We start from the raw sequence: 21,992 nt of genomic DNA on the forward strand, positions 1-21,992 counted from the left end.
AAACCACCAAATATTATTTGGTACTTCAATAAGATTTGATTCAAAATTTATGGAAACATAAAAAATACCTTTCTTTTCAAACCACATCTTTCTTTTAGGACAATCCTTTTTGAAGTGTTCGTTCTCCTTGCAGAAATAACACTTCTCCTTTTGGACTCCACTATTATTAACCTTTAAAGGAGCTTTGTCCTTCTTGTTTTCCTTCTTGTCGGGTTTGACCTTACTGCAACTGGCTCCATCAGGAGTCGTGAGATGAATAGAACGATCTTTCATTTTCTTTAGTCTCCCTTCTTCTTGAACCAACATGGCCTTAATTTCTTGAAAGTTCCATTTTTCTTTGATGGTGTTGTAATTCACCTGGAATTGTCCAAACTCAAGAGGAAGCGAGTTAATGATAAACTGTACAAGAAAAGATTCATCTACATTCATACCTAAGGACTTCAACTTTGCTGTCAAATTTCCAATTTGAGTCACATAATCATGAATGGGTTGAGACCATTCAAACTTTTTAGTCGTCAACTCACTCATAAAACTTCCCCAATAGATTTATCTGTGATTTCAGAATTTGTATACTATTTCACACTTTTCATAAGTTCCCTTGCATTTTCAGTGTTGGGTATAGATGACTTAACATTTTCTGCCATTGTCATTCTCATCAAGTTCAAAGACAACCTGTTGGATCTTTCCCAAGCCTCAAAAAAAGACATTTCATCTTCCGTACTGTCCTCCGTAATGGATGCAGGCTTCTCATCGATTATCAATGTCATGTCCAAGTCCATAACACCTAGTTGAAACTGTCCTCCGTAACGATGCTAAATGAACATATTTTATGAAGAATTAATCATACTCAAAGTAACATGCATGTCTATCTTTGGATATACAAGTAACAAATATGTTAAGAAACACTTTAATTTCATTAATTATAAGTCATGATCTATCTTTGAATGATTAAAATATATCTTATAATAATAAATACCATTTAATATGTTATTCATATATTATCAAATCAAAATTTAGAATTATAAACTTTAATGAATTTGATCACATAGGGATTAACAAATTCTGTTTTGATACATAATATTTATATCGGATATCATGACAATTATATATAACTAAGATTGGATTTCTTTGTTATATACTGAGATCATGATATAAAGTTTCTACGTGGTTATTATTATAAAACATGAGAAACAAGTACTCTATAGGCAATGTATACCGTGCATAAAAATTAATCTGCATATGCAGACAAAATATTTTCTTTTTACACTAATATTATACTATACAATAATATAATATATATCTCACATGTATGCTATTGTCAGGTTCAATATTGAGAAACAATATTAAACTTACCGAATAGTATTATTCCATTCACAATTCATGCATTTCAAATACTAATCTATATATATTATATACATGTTCATGAGAAAAGAATATATGTGTATATAATACCCAACATTATACATAATTATAATGATTTGAGAGATAATATTCTTATACCATTTTCAAACATCAATATTTATATTACGCATTGTTCATTATATTTATACGGTAAAGTACGGTAAAGAGTATTTTTTATTTTTTAAAATAAAATAATAATATTTATAAAAAATATTTTTTAAAAAAATATTTTTTTATGATATAAATATTAAATTTGTTATTAATCAATTTTATTATTATAATAATCAAATTCTAACATTAAAAAATATCAAATATAATAACTCATCTATATTTTATAATTTAATATCAGAACTTGATCAATATTATGTATTTTATTGGTTAATAAATTATCTATGCAACCATCTTTTGTCAAAATTTAATTCCTAGTTTGCTTTCTTTGGTGGAGCTGATGGTTAATAAATTATCTATGCAACCATCTTTTCAAAACTAGGAATTAAATTTATTAATTTATTAACCAATAAAATACATAATATTGACCAAGTTCTGACATTAAATTATAAAATATAGATGAATTATTATATTTGATATTTTTTAATGTTAGAATTTGATTAATGTAATAATAAAATTGATTAATAATAAATTTTAATTTATATTAAAAATATTATTAAAATATATTTTTTTACAAATATTATATTTTATTTATTAAAAAACAACTGTTTACCCTATACGGTGATATGGATGGATGTAAGAATCTGATGATCATTCCTTAATTATTAGTATAATCAGTATCACACTTTCAATATAATATTCATATTAATGTATAAATGTATGAATTGAAACGTAGAACAAATGACCACAAACAACCAATAGTGGTCAAGATTCATAAAACCGTAACAGTACTCATTACATAACAAAAAAACAAATTAGACTATTTTAATGCTATAATATACGTACTGTTATAATTATTTTTGGATTCATGATCATTCCTTAATTATAACTACTATTGATTGTCTATAATTCAAAGTGTTGTTGTTTTTTCAAAGATCCCTATTTATATACACATCGTATTCTAACAAGTACATTTCATTTCAATAGACATGTCCCAATATCTATGAAGAGAGAAGAGAGATTTATATTTTGAATTTTAAAATAAAATTCTATAGGCTTAATTACACATCAACCCAAATAATTGTCACATTAAGTATCCTTTATTTAAGCCAAATTTTTACATAAGTCATAATTATTGGATTAATGAATTAATCAAATACTTTCTCATTTCACTCTTATTATATAATTGTGCACCATTTTCTCAATTTCACTTGATTAAGAACATATGATGTGATGTGTGTATAGGATCTAATTTCATCATGCATTGTGAAGCTTCCCTGCCAGATGAAGGACAAGTGGAAACAATTAATTTTCTCAACAAAATGTAATCGAATGGATGTTTGTACCAGAGACCAAAAAGGTGGAACCTAAAGACAACATCAAGGAGACTATCAAGGAGGTCAATCAAGCCAACCATCAGCTCCACCAAAGAAAGCAAACTAGGAATTAAGTTTTGACAAGATGGTTGCATAGATAATTTATTTCATGGAAGAGTTCTTAATAAACAAGTCTTATAGATAGCTTAGAAGCTATTAGATCAAGTTCTGAGAAATCTTCCGACAAATACCATCATTAAACTAAGACAGTAGTTCATGTGTGGATAATCCATGTCCACTTCAAGAACAGAAAAGGGTAAGAGTACTTCATATTCTGAAACTACAGACATGCATGGAGAGGCTCGTAGTGCTACTAAAGCTGGTGAGAATATTGAAATCCAAGAAAAACAAAGGGAAAAACAACCAAAACCAAAAATAAGATTTCCTTTTCTGTTAAGGTTGATAAAAGAAAATGATGAGAAAAGGTACATTTCTTGAGGTGTTTAAAAAGCTTTCGATCAACATTTCATCCTTCAAGGCACTTGATAAGATGGCCGCATATGCAAAGTTTATGAACGGCATGATCTTAAAGACGACAACAATTGGTGATGAGATTGCGAAGCTCACATAGAAATTTAGTGGAATTTTATAATGAAAAATCTCGCAAAAGCTCAAGGATCTTATAAGTTTCATTATCCCTTGTACTATTTGGATATAATTTTCGCTACAGATAGTATAATTTAGACAACCATTTCACATCACATAACAAAAAAAAACTAAGGTTTAATACTTTATGCGCCATTTCTTTTCTTTGCTAAAAAACAAACAATTTTTTATGTCCGTTTTATTATAAAACCAAAGAGTAAATAAGTTCAGGATATATGTTTCGAATCTTCGTTAGGTGTAATTTTTATTTTTATTTCTTTAAAAGTTGCGTTTTTCTTTTTAGTTTAGTTTTTATTAAATTATTAAATAATATATTTCATCATTTTTTTATAATCGAGGGGTATGCTATCCATATTTAATTATAAAAAAATACATTTACTAAGTTTTACCTTAATTCTAATTTATATATACAACTGTTTCATACTTGTAAACATCATTTTTTGGGATAAATTGCAAGACAGAAAAATTATTTGGTTATGCGTTGTTATTTTTCTAACACCCACCTTTAACTAATCAATTTTTTTATTCTTTTAATCTATCTTATACTCAGGGTCTCATATCCCTATTTAACCAACAATTGTCCTAATTCTAACACATAGACTAATGGTCAGTATTTCCTATGTTCTCAAGATCAGAATAAAAAAGTATCTCACATAAAAAGCATTAAGCAAAATAAGCAATTGAATATAAATATAACTCCAATTAAATAAAAAGAATAATTTCTCAAAGTTGTCAATCAAAGAAAACATTCTATAATATATTAATTTCTTCGTTTGACAACATTGAGAAATTTATTCATAATCACACTGCAAATTGTTTTGAATATAATATGTTATTTGATTACTACAACACACAAAGAAATTGGCGAATAGTAAAAAAATTGAAAAGAAAACAATACATATTTGTTTTAATTTTTCCATTCACCATTTTTTCTTTCAATTCTACAATATATATTTTAGTTTATTTTTTATTTAAAAATAAATAATATTTTAGTTTATTTTTTATTTAAAAATAAATAATATTTTCCCTCGATTTTAGGCCAAATTCGGGAAAAAAAGTAATTCAGTTTTGTCTCAATATATCTTTGTCGTTTATTTATAAAGTAACAACGCACAAGATATTTTCAACACATCAATCCACAAAAAAACCTCTACATCCGATCAGAACACAAACACCGCCAATATATATATATATATATATATATATATATATATATATATATATATATATATATATATATATATATATATATATATATATATATATATATATATATATATATATATATATATATATATATATATATATATATATATATATATATATATATATATATATATATATATATATATATATATATGACGCTACATTGTAAAACACAAAAATTGATAATGAAATAATTTTTCATGAAAAAAGTGAAACTTTAAGAAGTTTGGAAAAGATCTTTGTGTTGGATTATGAGAGTAGAAAAAATTTGGTGTAAGGTTGATTTTCTAACATAATCTTTTATCATGTAACTTCAAATTCATTTTATTTATCTAATCCTTTTTTTTTATTTTATATCAAAAATAAATATATGCAATATTCAATGTTTGATCTTCCGTAAGATTCAATGAAACGAGGTTTCGACATTTGCTCTTCACCCCAGATTGATAGTGATGATGATGAATCAGATTCAAAATTTGTCAAACCCACTAATAACCGAAGGGTAAAATGGCGTCTTTAAAAAAAAGAATAAGTAGTTGTTGGGGATCGAACCCATTACAGGTTCGACCTTTTCCCTTGATAGAGTTTTAATCGAGAGATAAAATTGTCACTTTTTATGACGTCTTTCGTTATCTCGCCTTTGAAATCAAGGTAACACCTCATCTTCAATTGAGGTTAAACATGTTTTTCCCAGTAGTAAGATTTGATTGATCTCGAGTTCAATCTAAATTTAAGTCCACTCTTGATTTACAAAAAGTTGGGCAATTGGGAAAGTGAGAAACAATATAATGTTTGTGAATTTTTTTTATCACTTAATAAAGTACCTATATGATATTGATGAAGATGAAGACATTCAATTTTCTCTATAAATGCAATTTTAAGCAACTGGAAGGTGCATTATTGATTTGAGGGATGTAAATTTGCGTCTTTAAAGGTAATCAATGAGGTCATCAAACTAAATGTTCTTAAAAAATAATCATAAAAGAGAGAAATAAGAATGTGTTTGGATGAGGTAATGGGGAATTTTTAGGAAATTTAAAATTCTAAGTAATTCAAATGATTCAATTGAAATTCATTCACTTTTAAATTATTTTGTTTGGATGGAGTATTAAAATGATTCATTGTAAAATTTTGGGGTCATTTTCATAAATTTTAAAACTTTTTGGTCAAATTTAAAATATGAAAAATAGACCAATTTGTAATTTTTAAAAATTTGAAGGATCAATTGGTAAAATTTGAAAAAATTTAGAAACTTATTTGCATTTTTTGAAAATTTTGGGGTTAAATTTAAAATTTTCATAAAATATGAGGACCGTCTTACAAAATTTGAAAAATTAATAATAAACAATTTAACATTCACATTATATAAAATGAAGAAACAATTTAAAATTATTTACTTTTTTGTGTCATTTTAAATTCCTTAAATTTAACATGAATAAAATACTCTATAAGTTTATATCATTTTAACAATTCTCCATATTTTTTATCCAAACAATGAATTATGGTTAAATCATTTCAAATTCCTTCAAAAATTACTTTCCCTCATTAAAAATTTTCATCCAAACACACTCTAAGAGTTTTATATAATCAATAAACTCAACTCAATCATTATAACCCACACCTAACCCTTAGAGTGTGTTTGGATGAGGTAATTTGAAATTTTTAAGGAATTCAAAATTCTAAGCAATTGAAATACATTCATTTTTAAATTCTTTTGTTTGGATGAAATATTAAAATGATTCATTGTTAAATTTTTGGAGTTATTTTCATAAACTTTAAAACTTTTGGGTCAAATTTAAAATATAAAAAATAGGGACCAATTTGAAATTTTTGAAATTTTGAAGAGATGAATTTATAAAATTTGAAAATTATTATGAACTTATTTGTAATTTTTTGAAAATTTTGGGAATGAATTTAAAATTTTCATAAATATGAAGACCATCTTGCAAAAATTTAAAAATTAAGAATAAACAATGTAACATTTGCATTATATAGAATGAAAAAACAATTTCAAATTCTTTACTTTTTGGTGTCATTTGAAATTACTTAAATTTAAATTTATAAATTTACATCATTTTAATAATTCTCCATATTTTTATTCAAACAATATATTTTGATCAAATTATTTTAAATTCTCTCAAAAATTTATTTTCCTTTATTAAAATGATTCATTCAAACAGTCTTGAATTTAACCTCGAAAGATTCTAAAAAATTAAAGAAGCTAGAGAAAAGAAGCATTAGCAATGTTGAAAATTATACAACTCCATGAATGAATCGTCAACTCAACAATCTAAAATCTTGATTAGAGGCCCGACTAAAGAAAAAAATATAAAGAGAAAAAGTTATAAATATTAGTGGATGACATATCATGGTTCACAAGAACAAAGAGGCAAAAATGATAGATCTAAATCAAGTGATACTCTCTTGTATTGAATTTCCCTATCCTATTTGGACAAAGAAGAAGGAAGCAAGTCATACCAAAGATCCATACATATGAAGTGGTAGTTGATTTTAAATCTTTTGCATGAATTGGTTCCTCGTGTTATGGACTAGACTTTTGAATGACCTAATCCCATTACCACAACTTTAAGGCAATATAAGTTTAAAATTATCACCTCTTAAGATTAAAAAAATTCTAACCCCTCTTAAGATAAAAAAATTCTAACCCTAAAAATTCACATCCAAGATAAGCATTTTTGAGTATTTGCAATTACTTTGTAGGTTCATCTCTAGAATTGACAATAAATAATCAGATAAATGTGGCCATTATGCTATCATATGTAGATACAATGTCACTTTTATGAATATGAGTTCTATGCAGATATCGGTATTGATACGAAATTTTAAAAAATAAGTAAGATACGATACGTTAATAAGAAATAAGAATTTTCTATAAAATATACGAGTAGAGAAATAAATTATTAAATTCATAACAAAAACAATACTATAAAAAATTAAAAAAATCAAAAATAATATTGAAATATAATAAAAAAAATTAAAACCCATAAATATACTATATTAATATTTGAAAAAATCACAAATTTCATTCAAAACCGAATAATAAGAAAAAAATAAAATCTCATGAATACTATACAAGTATCCGGTACCTATATGTCACCATTTTAAAAGTACTTGGAGAGGTTCTTGAACAAAATAAAGGTATAGTTTGTGAGAACAAATTCAAGCAACCAACTCAGGATTGCACTCTTCCTCTGATATTGAGTTGGAAATGCCCGGTCCATTTCACTACACTGTCTCAGTTGATGGCTCACTTGCAGATTTGGAATACTTTTCTCTCATTAAGGTGTCTGGTTCCCAAGTCCTCAATGTCACCACCATTCCCCTCGTCGAGGCAGTTCAGAAACTTAGTGTGCATGGATTCATTCACATAAAGCAAGTTGCTAGAACAATTGTCATAAAGTGGCTTGTTTAAATAAAAACAGAATGAATGTGAGTATATTTATATTATCTCCTCGAGTACTGATGTCACAGTACAACTTATACAGAATTGTTGCTATTTAAGTAATTAAGGTTTAATGATTTTTTTAAGAGTTATTTCATACACTAAATAAAGTAAAACATAGTTTAACAGTAATAAAGAGATGTCGGAGTTAGATTAAAACTGCTATAACTATATCCATATTAATGATTAATTATACACACTTTAGTCATCGGTGTATATTATCACATATTTCTCAACAACATTATCTATGTTTGAAATAATATTATAGTATCAATTGTATTGTTCATTCGTCGATCTCTCAACCCAATAAACAATATGATAGCATTAAAATTCAACGGTATATGTGAATATCAAATCTAAATATATCTCTTGAGTTTAGATTTTCATAAATAATATAAATGATCAAGTTGTATTTATGCATAAATGTATATCCTTACTCTAAACCTAAGGATATAACATGTCTTACATAAAAACATAAAGATCAATATGATTGACTAATCAAAACCAACATATTATAGTGACCACAACTAATACATATGCCATAATGATGTGAAAATGAGACCCCGATGAAAGACAACTTACCTAATCATAGTGATAGTAACCAAAACGACATTATATGATCTCTCAATCCTTTACTAAATCCACTTTGACTTATCTTTGCACATTATAAACCTCTTGTCTCTTTCATTGATAATACAATAGAGTAACAATAAACTAAATTAAAAAAATATGAAATATTTATATAACTCCTTTCATAAATAAAAGTCACTTCCATTAAATAGACATTTGATTATGTATGCATTTGTTGGAAGAATGGTGGTTCATTCAACGAATTTTGACTTTTAAGCATTCTTTGCGTCAAAGTAATATCCAAAATCGCATTTGCATTTATCTTTTTGGACAAGTTGTGATTCACCCAACAAATTTTCCCTATTTTATAAGGTGGACTTTCTATCTTGAATTCTCTAATGAAGGGTAAATTTATAAATTGAGCTTCTTCACTAGATCCTGAAGGTTGAGAAAAATAAGAAAGGGGGGTTTGAATTGTTTTTACTGGAAATAAAAACTTTTTGCGATGCTACACACACAAAGGTAAAAACAAACAACACAGAAGTTTATCCTGATTCGCTTGAAAGTCAAAGCTACTCCAGTCTACCCGACCAAGATGATTTTGCCTTAAATAAGGACTTAATCCAATAATCTAGAAAGATTACAACAATTGTCTAAGAGTTCAATAATCTCTTAGTCTCTCAAGTCTACGGAATTCACAAGTCACTTGAGGAATTACAACAACTATCGAGAATTACAAGAGCGTGTTTGGTGCTTCTAGATAAGCAAGATGAACACAATTAAAAACAGATGACCAATGATCACACTAAGAGCAACAACTCGTGTGTGATTACTGAATTATACAATAGCAAGTTATTTAGTATGTGATTCAAGGTGTATTGTAGAATTCTTGTGTAATAGTCTCTATTATGAATGATGATGGTGAGGCATTTTTATAGTGCTTTGGAGATGATACCGTTTGAGAGAATATTGATGGTGATATCTTGCCAATAATGGGACTTCATGACATTAATTTACTTGTCCTTTCCATAACAGTCTTGGAGTGTAGTCAATACTGTCTATATATATATATATATATATATATATATATATATATATATATATATATATATATATATATATATATATATATATATATATATATATATATATATATATATATATATATATATATATATATATATATATATATATATATATATATATATATATATATATATATATCATATTTAGAATACTTCTTGATTAAGATTCTGATTTTGATGAGTCAGATGATCTAATGGACATGAATCAGAGCGAGTGGAGTTCAGATTCTTTTCACAGATCTTGTATTCTTCAGATAGTTATTTGTTGGGTCTTCTTCAGATGGTTCTTTGACTGATCTTCAGATAGAGTGTCTTTAGAGTCTACAGATGTACATTCTTTAGAGTCTTTGGATTTTGTATGTGATTCTCTTGGACATGCTTGTGTTCAGCGTCAGATATGATTTCTTCATTTCAGAATCAGCTTTTCTGGACTTTGTTTGATGTCATACATTTTTTCATCAGATTCAGTTTACCTTAGAGTCCTTCACACTTAGAGAACTTTATTAAGGTACCAAATTGTTTCATTCTTTGTTATCATCAAAACTTAGAGATATATTACATAACCAAAATCTTGTTGTAACAATCTCCCCCTTTTTTATGATGAAAAAAACTTCAAACTATTGATGAAACAATGATACTTCACAAGATGGAGAGGAAAATATATTAGAGTCAGATACAGTATGACTCCCCCTGAGATTGGCAAGCTCCCCCAAATATGATACTTAGAGAGTTTAGAGCTTCTTACCAGAGCTTCTTATGTTGCTTAACTTGTTTCTCATATATTTATTCAGATACATCATGTAAGAACACTTAGACTGCATAATTTATTTAAAATATTAGAATGTAAATAGTGCATTATGAGAGTTAGATATTTATTTCATCTGAAGGCTGTTTATTTATTTCTCCCCCTTTTTTGTCAAACTAAAAAAGAACACATAAAATTAAGAGAAAAACATATAGAGCAAAACTAAATTTCATTAGATAAGTTGAGAGAAATACAAAGAAGAAGAAAGCCTTTGAGGCAAGAACACTTAGACTAGAAAAAATTCAAAGCTAAAAGTAGTCTAAGAGTGCCTAAGGGTTTGGAGGAGGAGGCATCCTCTGAAGTAGATGGGCAAAAAGGTTCTGAATGTTGGAATTGACTGAATCTTGCTTGTCGAGTCTGGCTCTCACAAGTTGTTGTTCCTTCTGAAGTTCTTCCAGAGTCTGGAGTACCAACGAAGCAATATCAAATGTAGATGACTCACCTCGAGTCAGAGCAACTTTAGTAGTCTTTGTAGCCTCCTCTGCAACTATGTGTGTTGCTTCTTCAGTGTCAGCTCTAGCTTTAGCTTCAGCTTCTACAGTAGCAGCTTTAGTGGCAGCTTTTTCCTCAACTTCCTTCCTGGCCTTCTCTTCATCTTCTTGCGCTAGACGCGCCTCTAGTCTTTCTTCATCTCCTCTGATGTAGTCATTTCTGACTTGTTCAGAGACTCCTTTAAGCTTAAAGACCTCAAATGTCATCCATCTGAGAAATCCATTCCAGTGAGTCCTTACTTTCGAAGGATTGTCACTTAGTCTGGATTCTTCAGATAGTTGTCTGAGCCTCGCAGTTGAGCTTTCTGAGAATATAGCAAATACCTCTTCCAGGGTTGAAAAGGTTGGTTCAGGTTCAGAGGTTGGATGAATGGGTTTAGAGGGAATTTGAGAGGTTTCAGAGGGTTCATTGGGAGGTTCAAAAGATGGTAGAGTTTTTGAGGCTGTTGAAGGAGGTGTGGAGGGAGATGGTATAGGCTCAGAAGTTTCTGGGACAGACGTAGACTTTTCAGAGTTTGTTGTGGCTTGGAGTTGTGCCAAGGTGGGAGAGGAAGGGTCAGGAACTTTTGGTTGTTCAGAGTCAGAAGAAAGGTCATAGTATGGAGGAGATGAGGGAGTAGATAAGAGAGGTGAAATGGGTTCATTGAAAAGCAGGGCCTCAGATACGGGGAGAGTTATGGTTGTGAGGTCGAATTTTTGTAGAGGGGGTGAGGATGTGTTAGTTTCAGAGTTGTGGGGTTCTGAGGGAGATGGAATGGAAATAGTTGGTTCAGTGGGAGAATATGTAGGGGGTGGTTTAGGTAGGGAAGAGGATATTTTCTTAGACCCATAAGGTAAATGAGCTTCAGAGGGAGAAGACTTACTTGGAGCAGAGGAGCTCAGAGGCACAGGCGGCTAAGTTGCCTAAGGTTCTCCTAGCTTCAGATTATTCTTCTTCTTCTTTGACTTCTCAGAGAGCTCTCTCTTCCTCTTCATGAAATTTAGTGGCTATTCTGGTAGCCAGTCCATAGAGAAATCAAATATGTTAGTACCTTGAGATGTTAGATCTTGAAGGTAATGAGCAATAACCTCTAAGGGGTCTATCTTGGAGAAAATATACAGCCTATTTGGTATCTTCCTCTGATCCTTCAGAGCTTCCTAGGAGGTGTCCAAGGTTGGTTTGACTAAGACTCTGTCAATGACCTTAATGCTCTTCAGATTTAGGGCATTCATAGGCTTGACAACATCCACGGTTACATCTTCCATCATGTTAATGGAGATGAGGTGGTCCACCATCCCACTTTCTATTAAGACGTCAGAGATCAGCCTCCCCAGAGGGATGTAGTTTTTGGGCTTCATATTATTTCTTGTATCTCTGACTGAATCACTCAGATATTTGAAGAGTAAGAAGGGCAAATTCAGCTTCAATCCTTTGTGAAGGCAGTACAGGATGCGCTTTTGTCTGTATTTATGTAGTCAGATGAATTTGGTGTTGGACGATGGTGGATAGTTCCCAGAATAATCTTCAACCAGACTCTTAGATTCTGGTGAAGTTCTTTTTTCTGATTGAATATTGTGGGGATTATTTCCTGGGACTGTAAGACCCCAATTTTGTCCCTAAGATCCCTCATGGCATCATAACATTGCATTTGCATAGCCTCAAGGATCATTAGCATCTTGGTTCCCCTTGCCTTTGGGTGGGACTCTTTGTGAGTGGTTTGAGATCACCAAGCATGCTTGAATTATATATCATTGCTTTTCTTATTTTGTTTACTAACCAAAAGCACAAAAATGTGTCACTAACATCTTTTGTTTGTAGCTTGAGCAATCACAAGGTCAAAAGCTTCTAGGAGGTCCTTGATGCAATGACATGGCCAAGAGAAGATGAAAGCAAGCATGGTAATGGTTCCCAAAGCTCTCATCCATCAAATATGTCTCCCTAGTATCTCAATTCATTATTTTTGATCAAAGCAAGTCAAAGGATTTGAGGTTTGTTCCCCAGAGAAGCCCTAATTCATTTGTGCACCACAATGCCTTGCTCATGAAGCAACCTCAGCCCATGGTCAAATACAATCAAGGGAAGCTCTTTAATTCATCATTTCATGCATATTTGAACTTATTTGAGTCACCTCAATCATCAATTCATCAAGATATGGGTTGTAGACTTGAGAAGTTGATCAGTTAATTCATCTGACTATTTTGAAATGCACTGAGACCTAACTTTTGATGTGTTGGTCAAATGGAGATGGTTCCAAAAGAAAAAATGTTCTTAAGGACAATATGAACAACTTTCATGCTCATCAAAAATTTATTTAAAGCTTGGAAGACAATCTTCCATTCCAATACATTATATGTCATTTTGACTGAAACCCTAATTTTGGGTCAACTTTCGAAGAACATAACTCATTCATTTTTTATTATTTTGATGTGGGATCAAATGCATTGGAAATCTTAAGATGTCTACTTCAAATGTTATGTTGAACAAAACTTCAAAATCTCAAAGGAAATACATGTGATAATGCAAGACATTATAGGTCCTTTTTGACCAAATTCATTAAAAGGCAAAAAAGTCCAACTTCAAGTGTCCATAAATTCTTCATAAAAACTCCAAATGATGCATAATTTAAGTAAATGTTAATTTTCTTGAAAAGATCTACAACTTTGATGTTGGAGGTTTTTCCATTTGAAGCTTGCATCATCAAAATAGAGGGGCTTGAAAACTGGCCAATTTTAGAAACCTTGCATTGACATGTTTTGCACATCACACTTTAAACTCAAATTTCATAAATTTCCACATTCCAAATTGATTTTTGCCCAACATAACAATTGTTCCTTACATCAAAACCTTTCCAACCATTACTCACATGATCATGTTTGGATTTTTCCATTGGGACTTTCGAAGAGATGAATATTTAGGTACAAATGAAGAATTCACTTGAAATCTTGGTGCATAAACAATTGCCTTGCAAGTCACACATCCAATTCCATCTGGCTGGTGTTCAGAACTCATTTGGCATTGTTTTTGGGCCTTGTGCATGATCATGCAAGCCCATGCAATGAAGCTTCACATGCCATGCACACGGATTGCTCACACTCTCCTTACCACTTCCTCTATAAATAGAGACTCCATTCCACTCATTTCACACGCCTAATTCAACCTGAAATGCTGCAGAATTCTTTCCATAGCCATCACTAAAGAAGCAAGTTCACTTTTCTCATTTTTTTCAGATCTGAAATTCAACTTCATCTGGTTGAATTCTTAGATCTAATGCTTCTAAACCTTCATCATACATCTCATTAAACTTCTGTTTTGGCAAAGCAAGCAAGGTTTCGTGTTCAAATCACCAGAACTCAAGCTTACATTCCAACTGGAATTTTCTTCGATTCTCCTAATCCATTGACCTATTGGCTTAGATTTTGTGTTGGCTGAAGTCCTCTCAATAGAGGCATCATGTTTATGCTTTTAATTTTTGAAATTCATTGAGTTCATGATGAACACCAGATTTTTCCATCTCTGATTTCTCACACTATGGAGATCTAGAGGGAAAATGGATGGTACAGGGATGATGTACATCATCCCAGCTTTCTAATGATGTATAGATAGCACGATTTGGTTAAGGTTTGAATTTCTGCAACTCTGGCCGGAATCCTGAGGCTCACCGGAGAAGACGGTGGCTCCGGTGGCTTCATCATCTCCAGTTTGAATCCTGGCCGTGTGATCTAATTTCCAGATTCAATCAGGACCCTTGCTTGTTATGACTTCTATTTCTTTCCCATGTGATTGCATTGACTTTGGTGTTCCATGAGCGTGCGCCTCTGGATCCTTGGATCTGCCAGCTCAATTAATGAGCTCAGATCCAAGGACTCTCATTTTTTTACATTTTCTATTTTCTGTTTTAATTCCATTTTATTTTCTTAAATTCCATTTTATTTCAAAAATCAATATCTCTTTCATTTTTTATCCAAAAATTATGGGACCAATTGCATTAGTCTCCAAATAATTTCTAGTTTCTCTTTTTGATTTTTAATATTTTTTATTTCATCATTTGATATTTTTTGTGAATTTTCTCTTTTCTAGTTATTTTTAATTCATTTTAATTAGTTTTTGATATTCAAAAAATACAAAAATATTTTCCTAACCTATTTGGATGATGATGGATCTATGAAAAATATTCTCATCAATTTTCAAATTGATTTGAGATTTATTTGAGATTTTAGTTCAATTAGGTTATTTTTATTCATTTTTAATTGATTAAAAATAGTTTCTGACTTTTAAAAATGCTGAAAATTTTTGTCAAACTTTGTTTGACCTTGTTGAGCTTGGGATAAATTACTTGGACCTTCAAAGGTTAATTTGAAGTAATTTTGAAGTTTGACCTTTCCATTTATTTTTATTTCAAGTTTATTTTAAATATTAAAAAATGCCAAAAATAGTTTGTTCATTTCTTGACTTCCAATCTTCATCTCACTTCTGTTTTTGATTGTTTGACTTTGACTTTCAATGTCATTATTCAACAAATGAGGATTGGTACATGTTATTTCATTTCTCTTATTCATCTCCTTCTTCTTCTTCTTTTTTCCTTTTGATCAATGAGTTGAAGGTTGATAAGTTAGCATTGATTAGGGAGATTTAATCTTCCTTGGTCCAAATCTAATTCATCTTGATCAATTGATCAAGTGAATAGCTTTGCATTAAGGATAGGTTGTTTCCTAAATCATGCAAAAGGCTTAAACCAATACAAGATCAATTCTCATTTTCTTTTTGGCATGGCAAGTTGTTGGGACTTGGTTCACTAATCAAGACTCCTAACTTGTGTTTGTTGCCTATATTATTATTGACCGGCCTCAGATAGTTGTGACTTCTACATAAGTCCAATTACGATTGCTTAACATAGCGCTAAATTTGCCTTATGGCACACTAACTAATAACCACTAACAATTAACATTTATTTTATGCACTTTACTTTCTTGCAATTTATTATTCTTGCACATATTATTCATTTGCTTTTTCCTTTGCTCATTGGAGCACATGTTTATGTTAATGCCATTTGCCTTTTGCCCACTTGGGTACATAATTGTGTATAAACTTTTGTGCTTGTGTTTGTCTGTTTGATTGTGAACCAAATGCCTAGAATTGGACAATAAGTACTTAGAATTTAGGACCCATACCCAAGCAAATGGAGTTTGAAGAGCAACTAGGCCTCATGCCTTTAGAATGCTTAAATGTCAAAGAGCAACTATGCCTCCTGCCTTTAGAATGCTTAAAGCTTTTGAAGATGAATTGAAAGGACCATATTCTAAACTCCCTCTTGTCCATTCTTTGATTGTTTATAGAACTTTTTGATGTGTGTTTTCTTGTGCTAGGCGATTCCAACCTTGAGTCACTTTGAGGAACCATTACCATGAGCATCCAAAGTGAGAGATACAAAAGCCATTGGAGGATTCTTAGAAGCATGATCTGTGTGTTTGATTGCCTGAAATATTTGCTTGTGATTGCTTTATTCCAAAGGATGGGAGCTACTTGGATCATCAATATGATCTCAAGAGAGGAACTCCTAGTGTGGTTCATTTCTTTCCCTTTACCCATTTTGTTTTGCTTAGGACTTAGCCATTCTTCTTCTTCTCTCCACTCTAACCCAAGCCAAAACCTCTTTGTGCAAACACTTGACTTTTGTTTTCAACATTAGAAACTTAAGCCTTATGCTTTTGATTTTCAAACTTTCTTTTCATAACACTTGTTGAATTGAACCTTTAAGTCAACTATGACCATTTTTGTATATACTTCTAATTGGTAAATATAACTCATTCAAATACTTTTGTGGTTTCAATGGACACTTTCTTAATCAAACTTTTTTTCATAACCTTTAGCTATTAGGTTTGAGTTATCTTTGTGGTAGATGTAATACTCACCTTCATCCTTAGTGATGGACAATGAGCCTTCCATGCTTATTATAGGGTTAACCCCTCACTAGCATGTTGAAGTTATCCTGACATGGTGGATTTGTGGTTTTAGGTTGAGTTTTCTCCCTTTGATAACAAAAGACCTTAAGGCTTTTGGACCAACCAATTCACTCACTCATTTTGAGATTTTTACCCCGAACTACGAGGTTTTGATCCTAATCTTTTTAAGATGGTACGTAGGCAATGGGTTCATCCATTCAAACACAAAATGTAAATAAACTTGTATATTCTTTTCTCATCCCTTCAATCATGTTTGCACAAATAAAATTTTCACAAAATACCAACCTTACAACAAGCATGAAAAGGGCTCCCTAGGAGTACCTAGGATGTTTTGGGTGCCTAACACCTTCCCATTGCATAACCAACCCCCTTACCCAGATCTCTGTTTCTTTTACTAGTTTTTGTTAAAACTTTTAGGTTTTTGTTCGCTTTCTAATCATTCCTTTGGATAAATAGAAGTGCGGTGGCGACTCGACTTGTATGATTTACCTTGGATTTAGTCAATATCTCTAATGGTAACGAATACCCCGCTACAGAAAAGTGGCGACTCCACTGGGGAGATTACGTTTGCCTAGTGGGTTTTACCTACTTTTCATATTTGTTGTATTGTATTGTTTTGTGATATATTTTTGTGCAATTTGGGATTACTGTATTGTGTGTAATGATTGATTTGCTTGATATTAATTCCTTGTGTGCTTGGTGATCTTTGTGAGATGAGTTCTATACCCGAACTCGAGTGCACTTAGGATAGGAGAATGGCATAGTCTTGTTAACTTGTGTGGAGTTATTCCTTAGCAAGTTGACTTGCAAGCCCATTCACTTGGTGGAGGTCATGTTGGGATCAATAATGTCACACAAGTAGTTGTGGTTAGACATTACTCTTTCCAATATAGACCTTAGAAGCCAAGGACCTTAGTTTACCAAGCCCATCTTGGCCTATTCTTAGGATGTAGTGTGAAAGTCGTTCAAATGTAAGATTTGATACGATGTTACGCGATACTACACTCATAAGAGTCTCTCTTTAGAATATTTTTTGAATACGAGTAGTCGTTTCTCCGATAATATCCAAAAGATGGGATGATGACTATGGGAACCTCTTGTAGAACATGTTTGGCAGGTTTAAACCCTAGTACACTCCCTTTGGGTGGTTCTTAACCAAGGCTCCATGCTCGTGACTTGCAACAAACCTTTGATTCATGGTTGATCCGTTCATGTATCCTTAATATCAATGGAACTTGGGTGTTGATAAGGTGTAAACCATAATCCACCAAAATGGATGATTGATATTAAGGATAATATGATCCATCCCATGACCTTTGTTTGGTGTGCTTTGCTTGATCCTTGAGTGTGATTGTTGCATTCATGCATTCATGCACTCATTTGCATCCATATCATCAAAATAATAAGAAATTTTTCAAGGAACTTAAGAGGTCTATTTGCAAATTTTCAGACATGGAAAGACAAAGAAGGAACACAAAGAAGTACAGTTTCATACAACCAGATCTGAAAGAGTTAAGGAATCTGACATCCTATGTACTAGATCCCTTGGGTTTCAAAGCTCGTTTTGGGAAGCTTCTTCCTCTTCTGACTACTCAGGTGGATGAAGGATTGATGAGTGTGTTGGTGCAGTTTTATGATCCCCTGTACCGTTGCTTCACGTTTCCGGATTTCCAGCTTTTGCCCACACTTGAGGAGTATGCTTATCTTGTGGGTATACCTATCCTGGATCAGTTGTCGTTCAGTGGCTTGGAGAGTATTCCTACTTCACAAGAGATAACAGACATGTTGCACATAGATGAATCTCTGGTTGGTGCTCATATGACTACCAAAGGTGGAATTCAAGGTCTCCCTTCTGAGTTCCTCATTGCTCAAGCTACTATGTATGGGAAGGCCATGAGTGAGGATGCCTTTGAAGCCATATTTGTAATTCTCATCTATGGGTTGGTATTGTTCCCCAACATCGACAAGTTTGTGGATGTGAACACTATGAGGATCTTCTCTACTCTTAATCTCGTTCCGACTCTGTTGGGTGATACCTATTTCTCTTTGCATATGAGGAATGCAAAGGGTGGTGGCGCCATTGTGTGTTGTTTGCCTCTGTTGTATAAGTGGTTTATTTCTCACTTACCTCAGACGGTCGCTTTCAAGGAGAACAAGGGATGTCTACGATGGTCCACGAGACTTATGTCTCTCACTAATGATGATATCTCCTGGTACAACCGTGCGTATGATGGTGTGCAAATTATTGACTCTTGTGGTGAATTCTCCAATGTGCCTCTTCTTGGTACATGTGGTGGGATTAACTACAACCCTGCTTTGGCACGTCATCAGTTTGGGTTCCCCCTAAAGGATAAACCTAATAACATTTTGTTAGAGGGTGTGTTCTTTTAGGAGGGTAAAGATCCCCAAGACTTGAAAGCTAGGATGGTCCGCGCTTGGCGCAAGATTCATAGGAAAGGAAGGAAGGAGTCGGGTCCGAAAAATTGCATTGTTGTGGAGCCTTATACTGCTTGGGTAAGGAAGAGAGCGTTTGAGTATCTCATGCCTTACGAGTATTCGAGACCTACACCTATGATTATGGCTGGGCATTCAACCCTCCCTAATCAAGGAGTAGAGGGGTTGAGAGATGAAGACCGTTCACGTGCCTGGATCCGTGAACGTGAAGAGTTTCTTCAGCAGATTAAGGAGAAGGATGCTTTGATAGAGTTTCTCGAGCATCAGGTCATTGATGATCCTGATGATGCATGGACTTCTCTACTTCCTCAGTCTTCCCGGTTCTGGAAGAGGAAGTACGATCGACTCGCCAAAGAGAAGGCAGATATGGAAGCAGCCTACGAGAGGGAGGTGAAGAGGCTTCGTGCATCTTATCTTCCTGTGTCCCGAGCTTTAGATGATTGTTTCTAGGGATCCATAAGATGATTATTTTCCTTTTCTCTTGTATATGATTGGCGATGTTGTACTTCTTTTCCCTGATATTATTTGATGAGATATTTCCATATGTGATAAAATGTTTAATGTTTCCAAAATTTGCAAATAAAACTCTAAAGTTCCTTTGAAATAAAAAAAACAAATCATGTGCACAAGCATTGCATGCATCATGTGCATAAGCAGGTTTTGGTTTCCGGTCTCTTGTCCTATGGTCTAACTCTGTGCTCTTCATTTATTTTGAAGACAAGCTGACTCACCGGTACTACACTAGAGCCAACACTGCAAGACTGATGGATCATCTAGAGCAAGAGAACAGAGAACTCAAGGAGGAAGTGGCCAGATTGACTGTCCTGATGGAGTCATTCATGGCTGCCCAGAGCCAGTCTTCTCCGACACCTTCAACTCCTTCCCAGAGGACAGTTATCTCTGAGATCATCTCCTCTACTGTGCCTGTAGCCAGTGCATATTTTGCTCCAACAGCCATGCCAACCGGGTTTCCGTGGGGGATGCCTCCCCATTTCATGCCCGAGGGTCCTGCTCCAACTTTTGCTTCTATGTCGGCATCTAGCCCGGTCCTTGTTGTTCCTCCTCCTGTCGTGCATACTATGCCTAGGGTAGACGACACCATCTATAATTCTGAGTCATCTGAGGGCCCAGATGTTTATGAGAAAATGGATGCTATGAATGACCAATTTCTTGAGCTTCGCAAGGAATTGAAGACTCTTAGAGGAAAGGATCTTTTTGGCAAGTCTGCTGCCGAACTCTGCTTGGTTCCCAACGTGAAGATTCCTGTGAAATTCAAGGTCCCTGACTTTGAAAAGTCCAAGGGAAACACTTGTCCTCTAAAGCCACCTGGTCATGTATCCCAGGAAGATGTCAACTCAGACTGATAATGACCAACTGCTTATCCACTATTTTCAGGACAGTCTGTTAGGTGTCGCTCTGCGTTGGTATATGGGGTTAGACAGTGCGAACATCCGATCCTTCAATGACTTTGGCGAGGCCTTCGTCAAGCAATACAAGTACAACGTGGATATGGCTCCCGATAGGGATCAATTGAGAGCCATGTCGCAGAAGGACAAAGAAACGTTTAAAGAATATGCCCAGAGGTGGCGAGAGGTGGCAGCACAGATCGTGCCTCCGCTAGAAGAGAAAGAAATGACCAAGATCTTTTTGAAGACCTTAAGTTCTTTTTATTATTAGCAGATGATTGCTAGCGCTCCTTCTGACTTCACCGAGATGGTGAATATGGGGATGCGTCTAGAAGAAGGGGTCCGTGAAGGATGGCTAACCAGAGATGAAGGCTCTTCTGCCAAACGTTATGGGGCGTTTGCAAAGAAGAAAGATGGAGAGGCACATGCTGTGACCTCCCATGTAAAACCTAGAAGACCCTTGGTGAGGAGGAAGATTGTGCGTCCCGCCAGTAACCAGCACCAGGTGGCTCATATAGCACCTGTCTTTAGAGACAATCAACAGTATCAGCATCACAACAACAATCAGCAACCACATCAGCAATATCAACAACAACAGCATCGTCCGCAGCAACAGGCCTACCAGGCTCGCAATAACAGTAATCAAACCAGCACGAGTTACGAGAGGAAAAGAGTCACCTTTGATCCTATTCCAATGACGTACACAGAATTATATCCCTCTTTGATAGAGAGGAAGTTGATTACTCCGAGAGACCCACCGGCTATACCTGCTAACCCCCAATGGTGGTATAAGCCCGAGTTGCATTGTGTCTATCATTCTGGTGCTCCCGGTCATGATGTGGAGAATTTCTACCCTTTGAAGACGAAGGTTCAAGACCTTGTAAGGTGTGGTATTCTGTGTTTTAAGGACGTAGGTCCTAATGTGAAGAAGAACCCATTGCCCGAGCATGGGAAATCTGTCAACATGGTCCAGGGTTGCCCTGGCAGGTACAAAGTCAAATATGTCAGTCATATTAGACAGTCTCTAGTTGAAATGCATCGTTTGCTGTGTGATTTCAGCCATTATGAGCACGATCATGAT

The 21,992-nt window shown here is 33.2% G+C and overlaps 1 protein-coding gene across 1 annotated transcript in view; it reads right to left on the bottom strand.

Annotated features, from left to right (window-relative positions):
* Window positions 1–572: 572 nt before the first annotated feature.
* Window positions 573–21,992, bottom strand: part of LOC127081940 (uncharacterized) — a 35,962-nt gene continuing 14,542 nt past the window's right edge. Inside the window, exons 2-3 of the mRNA XM_051022167.1 lie at window positions 11,031–11,851; window positions 573–812 (exon numbers count right to left, since the gene is read on the bottom strand). Coding sequence (XP_050878124.1) covers window positions 573–812; window positions 11,031–11,851 — 1,061 coding nt within the window. The remainder of the gene's footprint in view (window positions 813–11,030; window positions 11,852–21,992) is intronic.

The sequence above is a fragment of the Lathyrus oleraceus genome, chromosome 5 (genome assembly GCF_024323335.1).
Source record: "Lathyrus oleraceus cultivar Zhongwan6 chromosome 5, CAAS_Psat_ZW6_1.0, whole genome shotgun sequence".
In the NCBI taxonomy this organism is placed as follows: Eukaryota; Viridiplantae; Streptophyta; class Magnoliopsida; order Fabales; family Fabaceae; genus Lathyrus; species Lathyrus oleraceus.